General features: G+C 36.6%; 1 protein-coding gene across 3 annotated transcripts in view; it reads left to right on the forward strand.

Annotated features, from left to right (window-relative positions):
* GABRB1 (gamma-aminobutyric acid type A receptor subunit beta1) overlaps positions 1–20,363 on the forward strand; it is a 395,118-nt gene that overhangs the window by 298,561 nt on the left and 76,194 nt on the right. For all 3 annotated transcript variants that reach the window (XM_061191359.1, XM_061191360.1, XM_061191361.1), the window contains exon 5: positions 4,151–4,233. In XM_061191359.1, the coding sequence (XP_061047342.1) occupies positions 4,151–4,233 (83 nt within the window). The remainder of the gene's footprint in view (positions 1–4,150; positions 4,234–20,363) is intronic.

Here is a 20,363-nt window from a genome sequence, read left to right on the forward strand (position 1 = left end):
GTGAGTCTCAATGATCCCTCTCTTCTTAGATAAGAGACCCTTTCAGGTCCCTGGTGACCATATTTGTATGTGTGTAGCTTTCCTTCCAACCCTTAATAAATAATTTGGGGAGTGTTAGCACCTAATCCAAGTTGAGCCAATGAAATCCTCTTGAGAATTCAAAATTTGAAAAAGATAGATCCCAAGAAGGAAGTTGTTTTACTAAGGTCAGTGCTCTACAGAGAAAGTCAGGCACTTCCTGCAGCTCAAGTTCCAAGTTTCCTCTCTTTCTGTGTTGTGATGACTCAACTCTCTTTGGTATCTTAATGGGATTTGGGGCAGGAGAAGTGAACTCACACAGGCGATCATTGTTGAAAAATCATCAGGTCATGGGCAAGCTTCTGGTATGATGTGCAGTTTCCCAAGGTGATATCAATTAAATTTCTCATATTTATTGATTGCCGAATAGATTGATCATGATAGATAGCAACAGTCAATTCAGTTATGCTTTCCAAAAGCTGTTTTTTTACCACTCACAACTGTAGTACCCAAACACCTGAGACACGTTATTCATTTTACAGACAATGTTTTGTTGACTTTTCAAATTGCTTTGTAAAAACTCCAGAGCCTTATACTGTGTGAATCAGTGATTCAGCATGTCCTGCTTTTCATATGATGTGGTTAACTAACCAGATGACATGTGTCTAAAAATGATGTCAATTAAATGAGGAAAGCTGACCAGTGGAGCTCAAATGATGTTATCAAGTATCCCAAAAGCTCTTTAACAGTTCCGCACATATCTTACTTCAATTTTATTTTTAAATATTATAATTATTTTTAAACTATAAGCATGTACACTGTAATGTGTCCTATGCCACATTTTTTTTTAACATCTTTATTGGAGTATAATTGCTTTACAATGGTGTGTTAGTTTCTGCTGTATAACAAAGTGAATCAGCTATACATATACATATATCCCCATATCTCCTCCCTCTTGCGTCTCCTCCCACCCTCCCTATCCCACCCCTCTAGGTGGTCACAAAGCACCAAGCTGATCTCCCTGTGCTATGTGGCTGCTTCCCACTAGCTATCTATTTGACATTTGGTAGTGTATATATGTCCATGCCACTCTCTCACTTCGTCCCAGCTTACCCTTCCCCCTCCCCGTGTCCTCAAGTCCATTCTCTACATCTGTGTCTTTATTCCTGTCCTGCCCCTAGGTTCTTCAGAACCTTTTTTTTTTTTTCTTAGATTCCATATATATGTGTTAGTATACGGTATTTGTTTTTCTCTTTCTGACGAGGTAGATGGACCTAGAGCCTATGCCACATTTTAATGCATTCAAGACCATCATAATATTAACTTGTGCTGCCAGGTTAGCTTATGCGGAGCATGCAACACCAGGTAAAGCTTCCTTTCAATCCACTGCTGAGTACCTACTAGAGACCAACCACCTATTAATGTATCTGAACCATCTGCAAAGGTGCCATTGATAACAGCAGCAGTTACAAAGCAGACGGGTAATATTCCCCCCTAATTCAGGGTAGCCCATGCCTGGTCATGTAAGATTTTAGAAGCAAGTGTTTCCCTGTTTGTTAGGATTTTCTCAATACCATACAAATAAAATATAACACAAAAATAATTGGTGCTGAGGGAGATTTAAGACCATAATTCTCATCATAATTCCTGCTTTCAAATGTGTGTGTTCATTAAAATGGATGTCAACATTTGAACTTATATGGCAAATCTATATTAACAACATATGGCTTTCACTTATTTCATTTGTATTTTATATGTTGAGGTTCTCTATAAGATTTCATTTTATTACAATTTTCCTCAGAGGAAAAATGTTTGAAAGCACGATTTTAGCAGTGTTTTTCAAGCATAGCACTACTGACCTTTTGGAACAGATAGTTCTTAATTGTTGGGCGCTGTCCCGGGCACTGTAGGATGTGTAGCAGCACCCCTGGCCTCCACCCACTAGATGCCCAGCATCCAACCTCCACCCTCCACCCCCAGCCTGACGATCAAAACTGTCTCCAGATATTGTCAAATGTCCCCTGTTGGTAAAAATTATCCCTGGTTGAAAAGAATGGGCTACTTCATAAGATCATAAGGATAGCCACACTTCAGTAATTCCTAGAGAATATTCACATCTTCACAATTTTTTATTCATAAGCAGCTATTAAACAAAGAATATAGTAGAAAGATGATGTTTTTAAGCATTTTAAAATATTTATTGTGTTGTCTTATTGAGTGTGTTTGAAACACTTTGCAGACCATAAAAAGAATGTGGTGGAATTGTATTTTCAGACAACAAAAGATATTCATGACATATTGTGAAATGAAAAAATTAATCAAGTCATATGATTATGGGAGAAGGAAGCAAAAAGTAATCTAGTAAAATCCTTTTATGTCCTAAATTCTGGAATACAGCCAGTCTTCAAAGTTTTTGTAAAACACTTAAAAAAATTTTTAATTAAATTTTAAAATTCCTTTTGCTCTTGCCTAATGCTCAAATCAATCTGATTAATTGACCAACATCCTGTCTAAGAAAGGCTTCAAAGAGAATCTTCACTTTTATCTTTCATAAAGAAAGCCAAAGAGAAATTGGGAAGGTCTAGGGTTATTCCTAGTAATGTTTTTAGGAAGAAGGTGCCTGTCAGGTTAACACAAATGACCAAAACAATAACTTGCCTTGACAGCCTCAAAAAACAAAGGTATGAAAAGAACTTTGTCAAATTTACATACACTGTTGATGAGGGCGTAAACTGGCTCAATCTCTATGAACAGCAATGTGGCAAAATTTTAAATGCATATACCTTTTTTCTTTCAACAATTCCTTTTCTAGAAATAGCCAGTCAACATAGTCAGATATAGTAGAGTGTACCAGTATATTCACAGCATCTTTATTTGTAAAAGTAAAAGATATGAAACAACATAAATGCCCCCTACAGGGTGATTACGCAAATAAATTATGGCATTTCCATACAACTCAATACACTGTAGTAAATTTTTTTACAAATAGCTTATTATTTACTAATATAGAACCAAATCCAAGATGCACTGTCAATGAAAACAAGCTAGGTTCAGAACAGGGTATGCGGTAGTCTTCTTAAGAAGTTTCCCCATAAGGAGATATAGCTGGGTTTCTATTTGCATTCAGAGTATGTATGGAAATTTTCCAATGTTGTAGCTCCTGGGGCTTAAGGTAGAAAGGAAGCTTATTATTAAATTTGAATTTTGAATTTTTTAAATTGTGATTATACATTACTTTGTGAAAAGGGACCGTGTAAATAGTTTTTGTAAGAAAAGTATTTTGTCAATTCCAGCGTGATATCAAATGTTTGTATGAGTGGACGAGCCATATGAATTTAAGTTACTCTCAGACACCACAGTCCAGAAAACCAGCCCAGGCACGAGAAAACGGAGGGATAGTGGAAACCCAGGTAGGATATCTAGAGTCAGGATCCTTGGGTTTGCATAGATACATAAGCTAAACTGGAGTTGGTAAATATGGTGTAAACACTGATCCTAGGATAATGTTTCTTTACTGGTTATATGCTATCTACTGAATATAGGTAGACCAGGGTCTCAGAGGTGAATCTGACAAATCTCCCTAATAGTGGGGAGTGTGAGGCATCAAAAGCCATGAAGGACGAATTTTGTTGTTGCTGTTGCTTTTGTTGTTTTATCATTAGGTTGTAGCAGGAGAGGAAGGTGGGCTTTGACACACAACATATATGTTCTCCTCCTCATAAAGCCAGACTTGCTGCAGATCCCAGCAAAGACATTGCTAGGAGGCTAGTAAATAAAGGAAGGGCCTGGGATAATAATAGCTATAATAATAGCCATCATTTGTGGGACACTTACTAAGTATGAAGCGTTGGGCTCAGGGCTTCGCATGTATTATCTCTTTTAATCCTCACAGCCATTCTATGCAGTTGGTGTTTTGATTGATAAGGGCACTGAGACTCCTGGAGATAAATTAACTAGCTCAACCTCACACCGCTAGTGAGCAGCAAAGAAAGACTCAAATTCAATCTGCCTGCTTTCAAAATTTTTAATCACAAAATTTTGATGCCAACTGGTAGGCATGATTCAGGGCTGGGAAGCCTGGAAATGAAAGTCATCGTCATTATGATGTCTTTTCTCTCTCTCACCCTGACAGAATCACAACCACAGCTGCGTGTATGATGGATCTACGAAGATACCCTCTGGATGAACAAAACTGCACCCTGGAGATTGAAAGTTGTGAGTTACTTGGACAGGGGAACAAAAAAGAGGGATGTTTGCTTGACCCAATTAAATTCCACCTTGTACTGAGTAATTGATACCGGGATATTTTTAGCTACACTACCCTGCCAACTTTTCAAAGGGTTCACAGCAACATTTTCCTCTGTATTGGAGGCTTAAGGTTCATTTCAATGCAATTATCTTTTTGAACCATTAAGGAAAGTCCACTTATTTTACCTGGACAATTTATAAACTCATGCTTTCTCCTTCTCAGAATCGAATTTCTCCTGAGACCTTCCAATACCCAAGCTGCGTTAATAAGAGAGCAAAAATATTTCAATGTGAAAAGACTTTGTGAGATTGTTTTTGGCTCTATAGTCTGTCCGCCTGAAGGACTGTAAATTGTTGTCTTTTAGAAAAACACTATGGTAGAGTCTTGTGTGCAATTGTCTTTCTTCATGGGAAGAACAAGATGATAAATGGTATTCACGAGGCTTGTGGTTTAGCTTTGTCCTCTTGAGCTGTTTTTTCATTGATTGCTTTCTTAACAATTAGAATATTTTAGTCACTAAGTTTTAATCTGATTGATTATCTTGGTTTCATTGTTTCTCAACCATCAATATGCAGACATTTGATCCCATTTATTGTGAATACCAGGCCAAGGCTATTTCCTGGTTTTCAGGGGCACAGAAAGTGCAATAGGTAATTAAGAGCATTGCAATGCCACTTAATGTAATGTGAGAATAGACAGATACTTACTTAGATCATTTAAAATGCTTTCCAGATCTAAACATCAAAATGGTAAAGAAAAATGGGAAAATTCCAGGTGATCCTCTAATATTATTAAACAATAAATGTATTCCCCATTGTCTGATTATTAAGTAATTATATTCATTTTCTAGTTTTAGTGAATACAGACATAGAAATAGATAAAGATGCTTATGTAGATATATAGATTCAGACCTAGACATTAGTCTAGTACCACTAGAACCTGGAATGAATAACATTCATGAGCTATTCTTTAATTAATATTCTAATTTTAAAATGTATTATATAAATAGGTTGGCTGAAAGTTATTAATATATGAAAGTATTAATGGTGACTTTTGGTTTAAACGCCAATGACAACCAAATTCAAACTATAGGAATGAAATATAAACCCAGTCACTTATTACTGGTTAATAATGTTTTATAAATAAGACAGAACTTTATCTAAGCAAGTAAATCATTAGCTTTTGAAACTGACATGGAAAGAGAAGGATGCTCATTCATATAAGTTATCTTTTACCCTTGACCTCTCTTCCATTGATTGTGATTTTTTACCTTTGCTTATGCCGGAAGGATATGACGGTCTGTCAAAATTCCAAGATCTTATGTTTACATCATTCACTTGAAGAATGAATTTTGATGAGTACTTGAATTGACTCTGTGCATAAATTACAAGTGCTAAAATTATCAACATTTTCTCCCAAAATGCATATTTTATTTTATAATGCATATTGAGTCTTTCTATTATTATAGGCTTACCTTTTTCTTTAAGAAGGCAATTTTCTTTACTCATATTAGAAAATAGATGACTTTTAGGTCCATTTATCACATCGTACAATGACCAAAACTATAAATGAGGCAGAATTAAACATAACTTTTGCAGAGCAGGGATGAGGGGTGCCAAAACAATCAGAGAGTCCAAAGTCATCATAAGATATGGTGTCAGGCAACAAGTAGTGACCCAGGCATATGACAATCATTGAGGCAATTCAGTAAGATGCAATCAGTTATCTGGGCAGATGGTTGAGGCATGGTAACTGGGACCCTAAGATCAGTTAATATATAGGACTGTAGGCAGACAGTGACCATCATAAAGAGATCCAACAGTAGATCACAGAACTCTAGTCCCTAAAGATGTTTACCTAAAGCAAAGCGGAAACTCAGGCCTGCAAGAATTTGTGTAATGAAGAGTGTATGAAGACAGGAACTTGGAGGAAAGGGAAAAAACAGGGAACTGCCTTCTATTTGCCAGACAAAAGCTAGGCATTAATAAAACACCTCCGTAACAGAAGTCTTTCTAACAGCATTTAAGAGATAATGTATCTGAGTCTCAGAGAAGTAAAATAACTTACCCAGGGCAACAAGGCAAGGATACTGGTAAAGTGAGGATTCAAGCCCAGGTAATATATTCTCTATAATAGAATCCTGTAATCAACTGCTGAGCAAGGAAGCAGAAGGTCAATGATTAGAAGTATAGCACCAATCAGAACCACTCCCAGCTAGATTGAGGATGCTGAATCAACCAAAGACTGGTCTATATTTCCTAAAATTATCCCCGATAAAGGTTAGAGTCGATCCCAGAAGCTGAAGCAGAATTTAGCTCTTAGGGGAAGGGTCAAATGATTGCAACTGTGGATAAAAGGTAGTCTGTGGATGCAGGAAACCAAATAGTCCTGATTCCATTGACGTTACCAAAAAAAAAAAAAAAAAAAAATTTAAGCCTCAAATAACAACATTGCTTAGTTCTAATACTTTCCTTAAGATGTATCCCTTCTTAACAATAGATAAACCAATGTAAAGAGATCTTAAATCTTAAGGGTAATAACTTCAAATGACAAAGTAACATATGGCAATTATATGGAGTCCAAATGAGCTTTGCTTATTCCTGCCTAAGTACATAATCAATATGCTGCTAAGTGTTAATAAATACTGAATCTGTTATCCATCTATTTTTTAACTCTTCAAGAAAAAACATGTGTTACATTATTTGCTGAAACAGATCTCCCTGAACTGTCATTTTATGAAGACCATAACTGAGCTTTAAAGTGATTACAAATGAGTGGTTCTAGTGTCAGTTGGGGAAAAGGAATGATAAAGTAGACATTTCACCAATATAAGATTGACTCAATCATACTTTTGTAACCAATACAGTAGAAACTTTACCTACCTTACAAATTTTACTAGTTTGTATTCTCTTCCATTACAATCCCAAGGATGGGGAAATGTTTTTCTTGGTCAGGTCCTTTGAGACAAATTAAAGATGTTTTGCCTTTCTTTAACGTCATCTACTCTAGTAAAATGAGGAAGGCCATAAAGCCTTGTTAAATTGAAAATTTCCTTGAACTTGGAGCACATTAATAGCTTCATAGCCCTGGGATGCTATAAAATGAGTTAATGGCACATGGAAAAAAATCAATCAAGGAATTTAGTATTAAGAGGATTTGGAATTTGAAATCAATAAAGCTATCACATAAAGGTTTGATAGCCACAAGCCTCATGGAAATATAGAAAGGCTTTGGGACAACAATCATGAAGGAGTCTAATGCCTCTTCCTATATATTTTCTGCAGCAACTATTGAAGAAAATCTCAACCCTAATCTTACCCTCACTGTCAGCAGATAATGCCACCTCTCAGTACCTCCCCCACCCCCCCAAAAAAATAGAATCCATTTCGGTTCTGAAATCTCTCAGCAGTCTCACCCATCTTCTTCTAAATGCCCTTATATCCTCACCATTCTAAGTTAGCCCCCTGTATTTAAGAGGAAGGGATGCTCCTCTCCCTTTTATAAGCTGACTCTGACCTCTTTCTTCCTCCTCTGGTAATTGATTTTCTCAAATTCACACACACCTCCAGCCCTGATCTTTCAGATCCTCAGTCTCACCCTCTCTGCTACCTCTTTTTTCACAGCCTAAAAACAAGCTGAAAACTCCTCTCGTCACAAAACACCTCTACTCTACCCTCCCACCTCCCCTTCAGCTTTTCCTAATCTCTCTACTTCCTTTTTCTCAAAACTACTTGAAATAATGGTATATATCTGTTGTCTGTGGCCTCAACTTCCCCTCAACCCACTGTAATCTGGACCCTGCCTACCCATCTCCCAAGTCCACTGACACTGTTCTCAGAAATGTCACAAAGGATCTCTCTTTACACAACATCTTTATTCCAATGATCTCCAAATGTATAGCCCAGCTCAGATCTCTTTTAAGCTCCAGATTGATGTACATCGCACTTTTCTTGGCATATCTACTTTGATGTTTCAAAAGCATCTTAAACTTAATTTTCTCAAAACTTATTATCAATTTTTCCCTCACAAGTGAGTTTCCTTTCCAGCTTCCTTAATCTCACTATCCAGCCAGAATCCTAGGATTAACTGTTGACAGCTTCCTCTCCCTCACCCTCCTCCCATCCAATCTATTGTCAAGTACCATCCATTCTACTTGCCAGATATTTATCAAAGCCTTTCACTTCTCTCCAGCCCACTGCCACTAATCTTCTCTAAACCACCATGACTTCTTGCCTGAATCATTGTAGCAGTCTTGCTATTGGTCCTCTTATTTTTACCCTTGACTCCCTCCAACTTATTTTCTACCCAGTAGCCAGAGTCGTCTTTGCAAGATGTCAATTGGATCATATTATTCTGTGCTTTAAAATACTCAAAGACTTCTCATTGCACCAGGAAAATTCTCCACACTTCCTAATTTGACTTACAAGCTTCTGAGTGACTGACCCTTCCTCAATATCTACATTCTCATCTGAAACCATCTTTCCCTTGCTTACTGCACTGAATTCCAGCACCATAAGTTCTTTGTTTCTTGCAGACCAATCTTTCTTTTATCTCATTATCTTCACCATCTTGTTCCTTCTGGTTAAAATGCTTTTCCCCACGATGGTTCTTTTGGCTTTTCCTCATCTTTCAGTTCTCATTTAAGATGCCACCTCCAACAAAAGGCTTTCCTGAGAATCCAACCTTAATTAGTGAACACCCAGTATTCTCTTTCAAAATTCTGTTACTTTCCCATATAGCACTTAGTAGTGTTTGTTTGCTTCTGTGTTTATTGTTTCTTCCCTCTCTGGATTAGAAACTCCATGAAGGAAAGGATCACTGTTTTGTTCACAACACAATAATTAAAACCCAGCCTAGTACCTGACATTAAATATCTGTGAAGTGAGTGTATGCTAAATTTCTTGGCTCCAAACTTTTTGAGTCTTTTGAATTTTGAAAGATAAGTCTAGTCTTAATTTTTTTCAGATAAGATTTAAGGAAGGTATTTTTTGACTTGCAGTAAAATATTCTTTCATTTATACAATTTTATATTCATGCTTTAAGACCATCTCAAAAATTTAAGATTGTAAATGTTCAACCAAGAGCCAGATAGGGGAAAACCTAACATTTTAATTATTTTAGGAATTTTCAAAGGCTGGTAAATGTGATAAACCACTATGGTCTTTTTGCTTCACTTCAGTCATGAACTGTCTACATCCCTCCCACCTGAGCCACAACCAATTTATCAAACAAAGGTAACATTTAGTGATACCTGGTTATTTTTATACTTGTTTGTTATTTTAAAAAATGGCTTGGAAACTTTTAACTTGGGCATTGTCTTAATGTATTCAGTTTAATGAAGCATCTATTCAATCCATCTCTTAGTCTCAGAATATTGTCATTGTATTGATTTCAATGTCTTGGTAGTAGCAACATCTACACAGAATGTCAAGCCATAGTCATGTTTATTTCCAAAATAATTTTTTTCCTTGTCCACAAAAATAGCAAGTGATAAGAAAAACGTGTCTAATAAAATGACCTAACTTAACTGTGGAAAATCCCCTGAGAAAACGTGAGGTTTACAGAGTTGAAAGGCTAAGTTTTCATTATATAATGTGTTACATTAACACCTGGAAATAACATTAAGTATAGTGTCCAGACATGAGGCAGGAGCAGTTCTACAAAAGCCTGCTCTTGTAAAGTCACACGTGGAGAATTGTGCCCAGTTCTTAATGCCGTATTAAGATAATTTCCTTCAGAGGAGGACACCAAGATATTTGGGAGGAAAATTTTAGGGAGGCATAATATCCATTTCTGAATGTTTAAATGCTATCATAGAGGAGAAATCTTATGTTTGGTGTTTCCCAGGGTATTAATCAGGATTCTGCAGAGAAACAGAACCAATGGGATGTATACAGATAGAGAGAACGAGATTTATTATAAGGAATTGGCTCATGCAGTGATGGAAGCTGATAAGTCCCAAAACCTGCAGGGTGAGCCAGCAGACTAGAGAGCTGATGGTATAGTTCCAGTCTGAAGGCTAGCAGCCTTGAGACCCAGGAGGAGCCGATACTTCAATTGAGTCTGAAAGCAGGAAAAGACTGATTGTCCCAGTGCAAAGGTAGGCCGGAGGAAATCTCTCTTACTCTGTAGAGGGCCAGTCATTTTGTTCTAATTCAGGCCTTCAAGTGATTGGATGAGGCACACCCACATTAGAGAGAGCAGTCTACTCAGTGTAGCCATTTAAATGCTAAGCTCATCCAAAAACACCCTCATAGGAATACACAGAGTAACGTTTGACCAAATATCTGGGCGCTGTGTGGCCCAGTCAAGTCGACACATAAAATTAAGCATAACACCCAGAGTGCTAGATTTGAACCCATTCAATTCAAATAGCATTTTTTAAGTGGTGACCACAAGCCACTCTGTGTGCAAATAAGTAAGTGCTGGTGATACAGCAGCAACCGAGCAGACAGGTGGCAGAAGTAGCGGGAAGGTAGATGTAGAATTGAAAAAAAATACTATCCAATGAGCAGAAAGGGCCATTCATGAAAAAAGCCCCCCCCTTAAGAAAGACTTCCCCGCCAACAGAGACACTTCAATTAATTGGAAATGGCCGCCTACCAGTTTTAATGTAGAAAACATTCCTCATTGAGAGGGCTGTTAATTATATAACCTTAAAGATCTCTTTCAGCCTTAAAATCTAGCACTCTGGGAGTTTGTTCAATTTAGTTACATTACCAGTAAATTACTTTATGTGCTTGCCTGAGATATTGGTTATAAAGTGATCCTGATTTATAAAGGATATTACAACATTTTAAAAAGTTATGAATACATGAACATACTCATAAGAAAAATATGAAATGTAGGACAATTATAAGCAAAGCCTTTGAATCATTCTTACTTTATTACTGCCTTCCACATCATTAATTCTGATCTGCAATAACTTAAAAATAGCATCTACAACATGCTGCACACTTTCTATTCATGGATACTAAACACCAAAAATAACAGAAGTAAATTGAACTTCATGAATGATTCATGGCTTCCCTTGCATTTCCATTGTCAAGGAAATTAGCAGCATTGGATATCTCCTTAGATAAATTTGATTTTGCCATATTCAGTAGACTACTTAATGAAAATGAATATTTCACATTTATGTTCATAGAATTGTTAATGAATTTTAGTGCCCATAGCTTTTTTGTTGAGCAGAGGGGTGGGTGTACGGAAGACAGGAATCTTTTCTGAATTAATTTATTCCTTTTTCCAGGCTGCTTTTTTGAAACTGTGGGAAAGCAGTCTTTCTGAAAAGTCTCTGATCTTTTAAAGTTAGAAAATAAAAGCCAGTGGGGGAATGGAGTTCCATTTATTAAAATTAGTTTCATAATCAACTTGTCTATAAAGTTAGCCATTTAGCTGTTCACTTCTACCCTATCGACAGTTTAAGTTTATTTTCCATGTATGGATAAGTGGCTATGTAGATGGATGAGGAGATCTCTGATTTACAGGTTTAGATTTCTGGAAATTTCTTCTCTTCTTGATGCTCTAATGGATGACCATTTTGCTACTAGCTTCCTAAGAGGAAGTCAAAATAAAGGGTATTGTTTTGTCTAAAGGTTTTAGGTATTAACCAAACACTTTAGGTATTAACCAAAGGTTTTAGGTATTAACCAAAGACACAATTTTGAATGGAACTTTGATCTTCTAGAACTGGACACCCTTGCTAAACTGAGGGCTTTGGTTCACTTAGGATCCAAACTTGATAATAATGACTGCTAATATTTATTGACTATATATTATGGGCCAGGCACTTAACAAAAATTTCCTATTGAACATTCACCAGAACCCTATTGTTTTACTCCATCTTACAGAGAAGGAAATCAAAGCACCAAGGCAGTTACTTGCCCAGGTCATAAAACTGTAGTGGTCCAAAAGGGATTTAACTCAAGCAATCTGACTTGAACGATTTACTCCCCCTTCATACTGTCCTCAGAAAACTCCTTTCTAGCTTCCCCACTGTGTGGGAGTTGGGTGGTTTGGGGGTATGCTCTATCTGAATGCAAAGCAGACACCTGAAAACAAAGCAGGTTTTAATTGGTCCTTCTCCTCTCTACTGAATCAGTCTCAATTAGGCACCTACATGGGCATTTATTTTCTGACATTCTTGCCAATGAAACTGAACGTTGATATAACTTAAGAAAAACTTTTATTTTACCAGGTCACTCCTACAATTGCAACAGATCATACAATGGTCAGAAACCCTTCTTCTTCTAAACGGCTAGAGATACGCTTCCCTAAATCGTTTTAGTACAGTGTTAGGCTTAACTGACTGCAATGGTGCTGTAGTTTCAAAGTCCATCCATTACTCATAATTGTGGTTCATGAACATCTATAACCTTGACAATGGACATATTCCTGAGAGGTCTTGACTTGGTTTGTTCTGTGAACCACATCCATATAGGAACCATATAATTAATATAGATAATTTAGTTTTCATTTCAGTGTCAATTTCCATGTTTAAACTGCTTTTTTCTTATCTTTAAGATCAAAGATTTTAAAAGGGAGATTTTTAAAAAATATTGATATCATGACCCCACCCCAGACCAATAACATCAGAATTTGTAGAAGATGAGCCCTTTGGCAAGCACTTTTTTAAGCTCTCCAGGTGATTTTAATATGCAGCCACGTATGACTGCCACTGCTCTAAGGCTGTCATGCTTTAAATTTTTGCTTTTCAATTTTTTTCACCATCCCTTCTAATAGACCCAGCTCTCTAAATGGGAAACAGAATGGAGACATAGAAATGAAAGAAGAAAGTACAGCAAAGAACAGAAAATAGCACAATTTCTTTCAAAGAAAAAAAAATCACTGAAATGATCAAAGGAAAAAAATTTAAACTATTCTTTCCTTTATCCCCTCTGGCAGAAGCCTCCATTGTTTTTTTCCTTTAAAGGTGCATGTCTTGACATAAATAGGTGGACCAAGGGACCCTGCCTTTCATTGGAATTAAGTGCTTCAACCAGATTTTCAAATCCATGTAATGAGTCAAATTGTTACAAGATGCTACTCTATTTTAAAAGCCCTGATATATATACCATATATTGGTATGAATGCACTCAGTGAAACTTTAATTTGTATTATGATGCTGTGGTAAATGGAGTTATCTTCTTGGGAAAAAGAGGCATGGGCATCAGCTGTTTTTGTAACATCATAATGTTTAAAAAAATTAGTTAACAATTTACTCCTGAATGAATACACAGCAACAGGCTTTACAGGAATAGTTTTTTGTTTGTTTCTGTTTTTTATTTTACTTTATTTTATTTTTTTAATTGAATGAAAGATTCTTTAAATTCTATAGTGCTTTACAGTTTTCAAAAGTTTCACATACATGATTTCATGTAATCTCATAATAACCCTTTTTCCCCCCACCCCTATGTTGCCCCTCCCCCTTCCCTCTCCCCACTGGTAACCACTAGTTTGTTCTCTGTATCTGTGAGTCTGCTTCTTTTCTGTATTATTCACTAGTTGGTTGTAATTTTTTAGATTCCACATGTAAGTGATATCATACAGTATTTTTTACAGGAATAGTTTTATCAAACCGAAATTGAGCAAGGTCCATTTCTTTCAACCATAAAAAATGAAACAATAATTTCTGTGTACATCTTCATCTCCCACACCCTGTCTCCTAGGCACTGACTGTCCTCATTTGATTGTGTGAAAAGAGCAGATTTGTCGCTGAGCTCTCACTAGCTGACTGCATTGATTCCACATAGTTTGTATTCCCAGGACTGGGATTACGTAGACCTACAATTCAGACAAGAAATTTCACTGAGTAGAGCTAAAGGGTCACCTGCTCTTACCTTAAAAACTGTCAGAGTGGAAACCCATCACTTGTCTGATATGTTCCCTGAGGTGCTTGTCAAACATTCATGCGCTTACAGGGATCTTGTTAAGATGCATTCTGGTTTAATGAGCTTGGGCTGGGGCCTGAGGGTCTGCATTTCTAACATATACCCAGGTGATGCTGGTGCTATTGGCCTATGGACCACACTTTGAGTAGTAAGAATCTGGAGTAAGTTAAAAAAAGAAAAGCAAAAAACCCTGTCTCACCTGTGTTCCTCCTCAATCTGCTTTCCCAGCCTGTTTGCTTCCTACTGAGATTTAAATAATTAGCCGTTGTCACAGTGGTTGCTCAGCACTTGATTCAAAAGAGTTTTGAGTTTTAAATTAACTGAGGCAGAAAAGTCATTTTCAGATGACCTGAATAATTCCCAAACACTGAAATCTGAACAGCTTCGATGCTGTTAGGCACCCTGGGCGTGTAACATTCCTGGCTTACTCTTTAATATATGGAAGATTCCCAGGTGTCGTAGGTCATTAGTACTCTTAAGCCCACACTAAAAATACTATTTGGTTGAATATTTTGTACTTAGAAAGGATTTAATTTTAATGAAGGAAAAAATAATAAATAATATTCGATTTGATTTTCTTTTTTTAAAATTTTTATTGGAGTACAGTTGCTTTACAATGTTGTGTCAGTTTCTACTGTACAGCAAAGTGAATCAGCTACACATATATATATAGCCCTTCTTTTTTGGATTTCCTTCCCATTTAGGTCACCACAGAGCACTGAGTAGAGTTCCCTGGGCTATACAGTAGGTTCTCATTAGTTATCTATTTTATACATAGTAACAATAGTGTATATCTGTCAATCCCAATCTCCCAATTCATCCCACCCCCCCCTTTCCCCCTTGGTATCCATACGTTTGATTTTCATGTCTCCAAACTAGAGCTTTTAGTGGAAGGAGCATAGAGTTATACCTTCACTATCTAGAGATCTGGGATTTAATGAGTCATTCTGAAGAACTCCAGTTTGCTAGACTTTAACTATTTTGATGCAAATCTTTCTCAATAGAGAACTCTAAAAATCATTTATTCTTTTCTGATGATTCAGGGTCATAATTGTGATCATTTTTCATGATGTGATGAAGCTCTAGCTTCATCTGAAGCAAAGGGAGGTATAAGGACTTGTACTCTGATCCTCATGGTGACCTTAATTTAAGACCTACTTTTTTTTTTTTTTTTTTTTTTTATGTGGATAAAGGTTATCATATAACTTTTTTTTCTTTTTTTTTTTTTTTTTAAACATCTTTATTGAAGTATAATTGCTTTACAATGGTGTGCTAGCTTCTGCTTTACAACAAAGTGAATCAGTTACACATATACATATGTTGCCATATCTCTTCCCTCTTGCATCTCCCTCCCTCCCACCCTCCCTATCCCACCCCTCTAGGTGGTCACAAAGCACCGAGCTGATCTCCCTGTGCTATGCGGCTGCTTCCCACTAGTTATCTATTTTACATTTGGTAGTGTATATATGTCCATGACACTCTCTCACCCTGTCACATCTCACCCCTCCCCCTCCCCATATCCTCAAGTCCATTCTCTAGTAGGTCTGTGTCTTTATTCCCATCTTGCCACTAGGTTCTTCATGACCTCTTTTTTTTTTTTTTTTTTTTTTCCCTTAGATTCCATATATATGTGTTAGCATACTGTATTTGTTTTTCTCTTTCTGACTTACTTCACTCTGTATGACAGACTCTAACTCCATCCACCTCATTACAAACACCTCCATTTCATTTCTTTTTATGGCTGAGTAATATTCCATTGTATATATGTGCCACATCTTCTTTATCCATTCATCCAATGATGGACACCTAGGTTGCTTCCATGTCCTGGCTATTGTAAACAGAGCTGCAATGAATATTTTGGTACATGACTCTTTCTGAATTATGGTTTTCTCAGGGTATATGCCCAGTAGTGGGATTGCTGGGTCATATGGTAGTTCTATTTTTAGTTTTTTAAGGAACCTCCATACTGTTCTCCATAGTGGCTGTATCAATTTACATTCCCACCAACAGTGCAAGAGTGTTCCCTTTTCTCCACACCCTCTCCAGCATTTATTGTTTCTAGATTTTTTGATGATGGCCATTCTGACCGGTGTGAGATGATACCTCATTGTAGTTTTGATTTGCATTTCTCTAATGATTAATGATGTTGAGCATTCTTTCATGTGTCTGTTGGCAATCTGTATCTCTTCTTTGGAGAAATGTCTATTTAGGTCTTCTGCCCATTTTTGGATTGGGTTGTTTGTTTTTTTGTTATTGAGCTGCATGAGCTGCTTGTAAATCTTGGAGATTAATCCTTTGTCCGTTGCTTCATTTGCAAATATTTTCTCCCATTCTGAGGGTTGTCTTTTGGTCTTGTTTATGGTTTCCTTTGCTGTGCAAAAGCTTTTAAGTTTCATTAGGTCCCATTTATTTATTTGTGTTTTTATTTCCATTTCTCTAGGACCTGGGTCAAAAAGGATCTTGCTGTGACTTATGTCATACAGTGTTCTGCCTATGTTTTCCTCTAAGAGTTTGATAGTGTCTGGCCTTACACTTAGGTCTTTAATCCATTTTGAGTTTATTTTTGTGTATGGTGTTAGGGAGTGTTCTAATTTCATACTTTTACATGTACCTGTCCAATTTTCCCAGCACCACTTATTGAAGAGGCTGTCTTTTCTCCACTGTATATGCTTGCCTCCTTTATCAAAGATAAGGTGACCATATGTGCGTGGGCTTATCTCTGGGCTTTCTATCCTGTTCCATTGATCTATATTTCTGTTTTTGTGCCAGTACCAAACTGTCTTGATGACTGTAGCTTTGTAATATAGTCTGAAGTCAGGGAGCCTGATTCCTCCAGCTCCATTTTTCGTTCTCAAGATTGCTTTGGCTATTCGGGGTCTTTTGTGTTTCCATACAAATTGTGAAATTTTTTGTTCTAGTTCTGTGAAAAATGCCAGTGGTAGTTTGATAGGGATTGCATTGAATCTGTAGATTGCTTTGGGTAGCAGAGTCATTTTCACAATGTTTATTCTTCCAATCCAAGAACATGGTATATCTCTCCATCTATTTGTATCATCTTTAATTTCTTTCATCAGTGTCCTATAATTTTCTGCATACAGGTCTTTTGTCTCCTTAGGTAGGTTTATTCCTAGGTATTTTATTCTTTTTGTTGCAATGGTAAACGGGAGTGTTTTCTTAATTTCACTTTCAGATTTTTCATCATTAGTATACAGGAATGCAAGAGATTTCTGTGCATTAATTTTGTATCCTGCTACTTTACCAAATTCATTGATTAGCTCTAGTAGTTTTCTGGTAGCATCTTTTGGATTCTCTATGTATAGTATCATGTCATCTGCAAACAGTGACAGCTTTACTTCTTCTTTTCCGATTTGGATTCCTTTTATTTCTTTTTCGTCTCTGATTGCTGTGGCTAACACTTCCAAAACTATGTTGAATAATAGTGGTGAGAGTGGGCAACCTTGTCTTGTTCCTGATCTTAGTGGAAATGGTTTCAGTTTTTCACCATTGAGGACAATGTTGGCTGTGGGTTTGTCATATACGGCCTTTATTATGTTGAGGAAAGTTCCCTCTATGCCTACTTTCTGCAGGACTTTTATCATAAATGGGTGTTGAATTTTGTCGAAAGCTTTCTCTGCATCTATTGAGATGATCATATGGTTTTTCTCCTTCAATTTGTTAATATGATGTATCACGTTGATTGATTTGCGTATATTGAAGAATCCTTGCATTCCTGGAATAAACCCCACTTGATCATGGTGTATGATCCTTTTAATGTGCTGTTGGATTCTGTTTGCTAGTATTTTGTTGAGGATTTTTGCATCTATGTTCATCAGTGATATTGGCCTGTAGTTTTCTTTCTTTGTGACATCTTTGCCTGGTTTTGGTATCAGGGTGATGGTGGCCTCGTAGAATGAGTTGGGGAGTGTTCCTCTCTCTGCAATATTTTGGAAGAGTTTGAGAAGGATAGGTGTTAGCTCTTCTCTAAATGTTTGATAGAATTCGCCTGTGAAGCCATCTGGTCCTGGGCTTTTGTGTGTTGGAAGATTTTTAATCACAGTTTCAATTTCAGTGCTTGTGATTGGTCTGTTCATATTTTCTATTTCTTCCTGGTTCAGTCTCGGCAGGTTATGCATTTCTAAGAATCTGTCCATTTCTTCCAGGTTGTCCATTTTATTAGCATAGAGTTGCTTGTAGTAATCTCTTATGATCGTTTGTATTTCTGCAGTGTCAGTGGTTACTTCTCCTTTTTCATTTCTAATTCTATTAATTTGAGTCTTCTCCTTTTTTCTCTTGATGAGTCTGGCTAATGGTTTATCAATTTTGTTTATCTTCTCAAAGAACCAGCTTTTAGTTTCATTGATTTTTGCTATTGTTTCCTTCATTTCTTTTTCATTTATTTCTGATCTGATCTTTATGATTTCTTTCCTTCTGCTAGCTTTGGGGTTTTTTTGTTCTTCTTTCTCTAATTGCTTTAGGTGCAAGGTTAGGTTGTTTATTCGAGATGTTTCCTGTTTCTTGATGTAGGCTTGTATTGCTATAAACTTCCCTCTTAGAACTGCTTTTGCTGCATCCCATAGGTTTTGGATCGTCGTGTCTCCATTGTCATTTGTTTCTAGGTATTTTTTGATTTCCCCTTTGATTTCTTCAGTGATCACTTCGTTATTAAGTAGTGTATTGTGTAGCCTCCATGTGTTTGTATTTTTTACAGATCTTTTCCTGTAATTGATATCTAGTCTCATAGCGTTGTGGTCGGAAAAGATACTTGATACGATTTCAATTTTCTTAAATTTACCAAGGCTTGATTTGTGACCCAAGATATGATCTATCCTGGAGAATGTTCCATGAGCACTTGAGAAAAATGTGTATTCTGTTGTTTTTGGGTGGAATGTCCTATAAATATCAATTAAGTCCATCTTGTTTAATGTATCATTTAAAGCTTGTGTTTCCTTATTTATTTTCATTTTGGATGATCTGTCCATTGGTGAAAGTGGGGTGTTAAAGTCCCCTACTATGATTGTGTTACTGTCGATTTCCCCTTTTATGGCTGTTAGTATTTGCCTTATGTATTGAGGTGCTCCTATGTTGGGTGCATAAATATTTACAATTGTTATACCTTCCTCTTGGATCGATCCCTTGATCATTATATAGTGTCCGTCTTTGTCTCTTGTAATTGTCTTTATTTTAAAGTCTATTTTGTCTGATATGAGAATTGCTACTCCAGCTTTCTTTTGATTTCCATTTGCATGGAATATCTTTTTCCATCCCCTCACTTTCAGTCTGTATGTGTCTCTAGGTCTGAAGTGGGTCTCTTGTAGACAGCATATATATGGGTCTTGTTTTTGTATCCATTCATAAGACCTACTTTTTTAAGAGTCTTCCTTGGTGGAGAGATGAAGGCCCTTTTCTATTCTACATAATTAATGTGTCAATAAAAGAAATGTCCATCTCTAGTCAATTAGGCATATGTCTATAACTCAAAAAAAAAAAAAGGCATTTTCCTGGCAGAGTTCTCATTTTAAGTAACATAGTCTCTTCATTAGGGATCAGTAACAGCCCTTCACGAATCATTCATTTCAACATCTCAGCCATTGTCCAGGTCCTCAGTGTCACCTTTTCATCACCTTCTTCCATCCTTACTGCCATGGTGATTGGTTCTCAAGTCACCTGCATTCATGCAATGTCCAGTTACTGAGTTACACGGGTTTTTTACATGTAATACCCTGTTCTCGCTGTTTCTGCCATTATTTTATCTCTTCTTCTTTGAATCTGTACATGCTATACATGCCAAAACAGTACCTTGTTCTTTAGAGGGAAGATATTTTACATAATTGTCATCTGACTGTAGATGGGAAGTATTAGGAAGTGTCTCCCCCAAGAAATGCAAAACGATTATTATTTTTGCATTTACTGATTATTTACTTCAAATCTTTAATCTAGTAGCATAATCAAAGGGACAAGCCTGAGTTTGCTAAATTTTCACAGTTTCATAACCAGTATGTAGAGTTATAATAAAACTAAATTTTCTTCCTAGGTTGCATGAAGTTTAAGAAGTATCCTTCTGCTATTGTGATACCAGGTCATAGTTGCTCTTCTTAAAATTTTACTTTGAAAAGAATTTCATGCATAAGCAGTATTTAAAATTCCATATTTTGTTCCATTTGGGGCTGAACAATAATAATTATTGAATAACAATAATTGAATATTAT

Source organism: Eubalaena glacialis, chromosome 5 (genome assembly GCF_028564815.1).
Source record: "Eubalaena glacialis isolate mEubGla1 chromosome 5, mEubGla1.1.hap2.+ XY, whole genome shotgun sequence".
NCBI classification, from domain to species: domain Eukaryota; kingdom Metazoa; phylum Chordata; class Mammalia; order Artiodactyla; family Balaenidae; genus Eubalaena; species Eubalaena glacialis.